At 35.8% G+C, this 6,658-nt stretch overlaps 1 protein-coding gene across 1 annotated transcript; it reads right to left on the reverse strand.

Annotated features, from left to right (window-relative positions):
* Window positions 1-893: 893 nt before the first annotated feature.
* On the reverse strand, window positions 894-1,367 carry LOC136066884 (UDP-glycosyltransferase 73C1-like). The gene has a single exon (XM_065771899.1). It carries the CDS (start codon window positions 1,365-1,367, stop codon window positions 894-896), a length of 474 nt encoding a protein of 157 aa, XP_065627971.1.
* Window positions 1,368-6,658: the final 5,291 nt, after the last annotated feature.

The raw sequence follows: 6,658 nt of genomic DNA on the forward strand, positions 1-6,658 counted from the left end.
CTTCAAAATTTTCTTCAACTAGCCAATTTTCTAATTCTTCGGAATACTTTCCCCTTTTAATAACCCAAATGAATGGACATCGGATGATTCTAAGGCCAAAGCAAGCTCCGCTAATCGTGAAGCTAACTTTTCAGAAAGACTTCCAAAGCAAACATAAATGACAGAGTTGAGCTTCATTGAATCTAGCCAACTCAAGCAATTGCACTCATGAATGGAGGTCTTGTTTCCTATTTCAAACTTATCATATACCGCTTTGTTACATAAAGATAGCGGCCCTATGCACCAAAGTTTCTGGCCCCCTTTCTGGTATTCTTCCACGTATCTTGCCTCTTTAACTTTTCAAATGTGTTAACCACCAACCCTTCTGCAGATAGCTTAGCCGTTTCAAGTTGGTTCATACATTTTTTTGGATTCATCCGAACTTGTTCTCTTATCTGCAGGTAGCTGGGCCTTAGTGAGTTCAATCCTATCTGGGATGTTGGGCACCAAAAATGTCTGTGAGTCAGATGTGACTCCCTCGAGCACCTTAGAGCAAGATATGTAGTGATTACACACTAAACAGAAGCAACATGATTGTATAGAAGACAAGCCTTGGAATCTTGAAATTGAGGCCAATCTCTGTGGTCCAAGGGAAACATATATCAGAAATAATACAGTTAGGCAAAGATTCTAACTCTTCTAGCCACTTTTCAAGTGGTTTTTGTAGCATGCTACTTGCTGCAAAAAATTGTAGTGTTAAGTTGAGAGAAGGGAGGGCGTCCATGTTTTCGAATCCTTCAGGCAATCCGGCTTCTTGGCCAGGAAAACGAAGTGAAATGAATTCAATGTTGAGGTTTGAAGCTTTTGCTTGTTCAAGGATTGTGTTGAACCGAGCTGCGTTAAGGGGATAGTGATTACACACTAAACAGAAGCAACATGATTGTATAGAAGACAAGCCTTGGAATCTTGAAATTGAGGCCAATCTCTGTGGTCCAAGGGAAACATATATCAGAAATAATACAGTTAGGCAAAGATTCTAACTCTTCTAGCCACTTTTCAAGTGGTTTTTGTAGCATGCTACTTGCTGCAAAAAATTGTAGTGTTAAGTTGAGAGAAGGGAGGGCGTCCATGTTTTCGAATCCTTCAGGCAATCCGGCTTCTTGGCCAGGAAAACGAAGTGAAATGAATTCAATGTTGAGGTTTGAAGCTTTTGCTTGTTCAAGGATTGTGTTGAACCGAGCTGCGTTAAGGGGCGTGAGGACAATGGTAACTTTTACGCCATGGTTTGCAAAAAGTTTGGCCATTTCAGAGAAAGGGATGAGATGGCTTTGGGACATTAAAGGGATAAGAAGGAAGTGAAGCTGGTGAGCTTGTGACTGTGAAGCCATGGCTGAATTGGCTCTCTATGATTTCTTTAGTTCTTCTAGTTTGCAGTTTTATTGTTCAAGTAGTTTAGTTGTTCTAGTTTGCAGTTTTATTTTATTTTATATACTACTTTATTTCTTTGTCCAAGGTTACAATCTACCAGAAGGTCATAAGCGTATATTATTAGTATATATTAATAATAAATAATAAATATAATAATGATCATTGAAATTTGATTAAAAAAAAAAAGTATATTATGCATAAAAATGATAAAATAATATAATGTGTAAGTGGGGATCTTTGTTTGGTGATAAAATATCGATCTCTTACAATGATACTTCCACAACTCAAATTCATGTCCTTGGCTCCAATACTACTTGTCGAATTGTAATTTGTGCTGCTCTCCTTAAACCAATTGGTAATAAAAAAGACATACTAAAATCTTTATGGTATTCAATATCCCGTCTCATGGCTCTATTTTTAAAGCAGTTGTAAAGAGTCAAATTGTGATCCTTCATGCAGTAGATAACACTATCATACAAATTTTTAAATCCTCACTTAAGACTTATCCACACGTTAATTTTGATAGGTCAAAAAAATTTATAATGATACGAATTTGTTTCTACTATTTAGAAGATATCATGCAAATTTTTAAATATTTGCTTAAGAGTTATCCACACTTTAATTCTAATTGATCAGAAACTCTTATATTGATGTGTCATTGTTGTTTAGACTTTAGAAGATACAAATGATATAAATAATAATTCAGCAAAAAAAAAATGATATAAATAATAAATTCTTGGCTCTTTTTTTGTCTTTTTCGAAAGCATTGACACAACATTGGAGGGGATGACCGTAGATGTGTTCTTGCTTGCCCCAAGGTGCAAATACCCAAGTACGTGCCATTAAACCACTAAGGTCATTGGCTAGACGCGTTCTTCTCTAGCTATGAAAGGGAAAGTCATAGGGAGATACTAATCATAAACAACAAAATGGAGCCACCTAATTCAAAAGTGGAGTCACCTCTAACTCAAAATATTTAAAGTTTTTAAGTTTAGACTTAACTATATTATATTAACCATCTATTTTTGATACTTTTATTCAATATGATATTTTACTCTTCTGATCAAGATGTTGTAATAAACGAATGAGGTAGTTGTTACCTCATCACCAATGTCAATTATATCATGCTACTATCTAATTTATTTGACATCGAAGAGGTGGAACAAGAAGCAAATGACGTTCTTGGCCCAAACATTCACATAGGAATGGTAGCTAAACCTTCAAGAGTTCAAGTTGAAGTTCCACTTCCACACAATAACAAATAGATGTTAGTGGTATAAGATAAAACTTTTGCATTCGAAAGACTTCAGCCACATATTCTTTTTGTTGAAACATTCAACCACCAACTCTCATTCTTCAATCAATCCCAAGTTCCCAACAACAATTCTAATCCCTCCATTCAAACCTTAGAACTTTCCACTCAATTAGGTGATGCATTCTTCATCTTTTATAAATTCCTAAAAAACTAAAAAAACTAAAATTAGAGAGTTTTGTCCATCAATTTTTTGTTTAAATATAATTAGACGAACAATGATAAGTTAAAGATAGAAACCTATTTGAATGAGACAATTCCACTCCCATAACCTTGAAATAATAATTTTCATATCTTTGAAGTTTGCAATAAATCTGATAAAACACACATGAATGGTTTTTCTTAGATCTAAAAACCCATTTATCAATTAGATTTACCAACAAAGTAATAAGACGTATTCAACAAACATGACCATCTTTTTTCTTGTCAACCCTTTTCATGGGTGTTTCCATCAAACACTTGAAAATATAGAGATACAATTATTTGGATTAATGATATCAACAAAATAGGGAGCAACACACTTTGCTCAAATTCAATCCATTGTAAAAGATTTCATACATATAGTGTTGTTTTAATCTATCATAATACATATCTAGGCAACAAACATACATTATCTATTTCCCAACATCGTCCACTTGCCTTACCTACACATAATCATAAATTATAATAAAATTGAAAAAGGAAAGGAAAGAAATAAATGTGATGAGAATAAATCAAAATATTAATTCAAAGGTCAAAGTGGAATCTTACCTTTTCCTATTGAGACCTACAGGAAGTTCGGTAGCAATCAAGACCATCAAAGCCATGTAGCATATAGGATCAAAGATTAACTCAGGACCCTTTATGCCATGATTGATCTCTCCTTTCCTTTTTGTAGTTTACAACCAACCAATTTACTCTTAAATGTTTTGAATTATTCTAATATCACTCACACATACCCAATCAAAATGTTGCAAAATGGGCATCATTTAACATTAATTTCATAGTTGGAGAATTATTTTGTCTTGTTTTTTATTTTGTTCTTGGTCTAGTAACAAAATTATCAAGTTAAGCAAACCATAAACATTATAGAAAAGAAAGCAAAACCAAAATAGTGTTTATTTTAAGCAATTTACAATGTTACCTCTAGCACAAACCATATTTATTGTGTATTGCTGCAATTTGCAATATGAGCACATGAAAAATAGTTTGCTGTTGCGGCATTAATTGTTGTCTACAGCAAAACACTGAGCTATTTATCAAAAAAATTGCGTGCATGTAACTAAAAGGTAGTTGCATCCAAACCAAAATTATAAAGTAAAAATTAAAGAGATCAAAGTAATAAAGCAAAACTTTAAGAGAGTGATAGAGAAATGGTTGTTTTTTAGAGATTATATACCCACCATTTAGTGGAAGAATTACCTTACGATTCAATTTGGGATCCGAAGCACAACTCCAAGAAGAAGATATAACGGTTGAAGCAAATTGGCATCAATGGAGCAAGAAAGGGCAGAGGTATCTATTGGGATTTGGGTTATTTTCCAAAGAACTATTACATTGATTTATTTTCTAGCAAGCTCTAAGGGCTATAGATATATATATATATATATATTGTTTTCAAAAGAAATACATTAGTGTGCATTTAATTTGAAGGGCAACTGAAGAGTTGAGAAAAAGAAAAAGGTGAACTAGATTTTGCTAAAGCAATAAGTAATATGCATCTTTTCAATTTCTAAAAGGACATTGGAATTTATTTTTTACGTGAAGGTGATTTGGAAGGTTGTTGATGCCTATTTTTGTCAAAAATGCCCAATGGCAGAAGAAGCCCAACAATATGAAAAAGATGAAAGAAAAGAACAGTAAAATAAAGACCATTGGGCTAGAATGACAGGAATAATGGTTAACAGGCCCACTAAAATAATAAATGGCCTGAGAGAAAGCAAACAGGCTGAGTAAGCCCCAAGGAATAAAGTAGTAAGCCCATAGGAATTGTAAGAGATGGAAAGAAAGTAAAAATGAGTCAGGAAAGCCCAAAGAAAGGAATTAGTAAATAGGGTTGGCTTAAAGGCCAATAAGCCCAAAGTTAAGGATGTGGTAATCAGGCTAGGGGAGCCCAAAGGATTTAGCAAAAACTCATGGGAATGAAAGAGGTAGGAAAGGATGAAATGAGCCAAAGATGCCCAAAGAACGAAATGGGCTAAGGAAGCCCAAGGTATGGAATGGATTGGCCCAACAAGAATACTAGGCAGTAAAGACCAAAAGAAGGAATTAGGTAAGAAATTGACATGGTAGGTGCTTCAGCTTGTAAGCCCAGAGGCAACAACAAGGCAAAAAGACAAGTGATATCACAACAGGAGCGGTGCAGTGGCATGGCAAGAACACTAGTTAGCCCACAGACGCAGGGTAAAAAAGGACATGGGCCAAGTTAAAGAAGAGAAAGCCCATACCTAAGCAACGCCCAACCTGAAGAAGAGATGGGATGCAAAGAATGAAAGCTCAAAGATTCATTCATGCCACAAGAGTTAAATGAGCACTAGAGCATGCAGCAGAATCAAACAAACCTAAGGGTAATGGCAAATGTGTGAGAGCCAGAAAAGCAATGGACTCATATGGAAGTGGAGCATGTATACAAGGCTCAGGCACCACCTACCTGTACCCAACCAATACAAGGGAGGTCGGCCATGGGTCAGAGGTATGAGAGGGTGTGGTCTAGCAGTGAAGAGAAGGGGGAGCTTATTTTGGGGTTCCTGCTCAAGCTCTTTTAGGGAAAATGTCTTGCTGTAATAACATCTCATCCAAAAAAGGTAAACATGAGCTAGAATTTCTAGATTCATGCTATAGAGGTTGGTAAGAGAGAGGTTTAACCCTTATTCGGATAGAAGTGTCAAAGGGAGTAAGAGACAAAATAAACCACTTTTTTCTAGAGGATGAGGCGTGGCACAACCAACATAGTGTAGCAGTGGTGGCTGGGCAGTCGACAGACTAGTGGGCAGTCTTGGAAGGACACCTACAGTAGGCCAAAAGCTGTTGAGGGGTATAAATAGCAAATCTTGTCACAGCAGATAGTATAAAAGGCCATAGACGTGCACAATGAAAAGGGGGGAGGAAAAAAGGAAGAGAAAAATGGTAAACAAGAGATATAGAAAAACAGAAAGAAAGAAAGAAAACAGAGCAAAGAAAGAAAGAAAGAGTACAAAAAAAACCCAAAGTAATGGAAAAATATGAGTGATAGAAGCAAAAGCGTGCATCGGTAGGCAACTCACTTCTCTCCCTCCCAATATCCCACTCTCTAAAGAATCAGGAATCCAAGATTAAGCCACCTAGGTCCTTTTTCCAAAGTGCGTAACTTCTATGGCAAAAGCCCCCTCTAAAGTTACCCACATTGGAGATTGGTTCCCTTTTTAGACTTGAATTTGCTAAAGAGCCAAACCCCATCTTTTAGCAGACTAATCTTTTTTTTTCCTTGTCTCAGTTGATTAATGACTAACTTGACATCTTGCTATTAATGTTTCTTTTCCGTAATCACGTTGACATCTTCCTTCATAGAGTTGTTCATGCATTATTGTTCTTAGTAGAAGGTGTTTTAGTTAAAAATATTTTAGTTATCTTGCTACATTATTTTTCCTACTATAACATTTTGTAACAGTCTTTCCTACCGTGAGCACGTGACACGCTCAAGACTCTTGCTAGGACACGTCAACACAAGAAGGACCCAACTTGCGCATAAGCTGGCCTAAGGTGTGTTTTAGTTAGACTAGTCTCGACTCTCCTACCCTAGAATCACAAGGCCGTGGTACAGTAAGAGTAATCCAACCCAAGATACAAAAAAGCCCACCACAAAGGTCAAATGCAGTAATTTTTCTAATAAAGTTTTAATAAAGTGTTATATGGCAAGATCTCATGCTCTCCTGCATGAGGTCTCTACTTATATATATATATATATGTATGTATGTATGTATA

This window comes from Quercus suber, unplaced genomic scaffold, assembly GCF_002906115.3.
Source record: "Quercus suber isolate HL8 unplaced genomic scaffold, Cork oak 2.0 scaffold_50, whole genome shotgun sequence".
NCBI lineage: Eukaryota > Viridiplantae > Streptophyta > Magnoliopsida > Fagales > Fagaceae > Quercus > Quercus suber.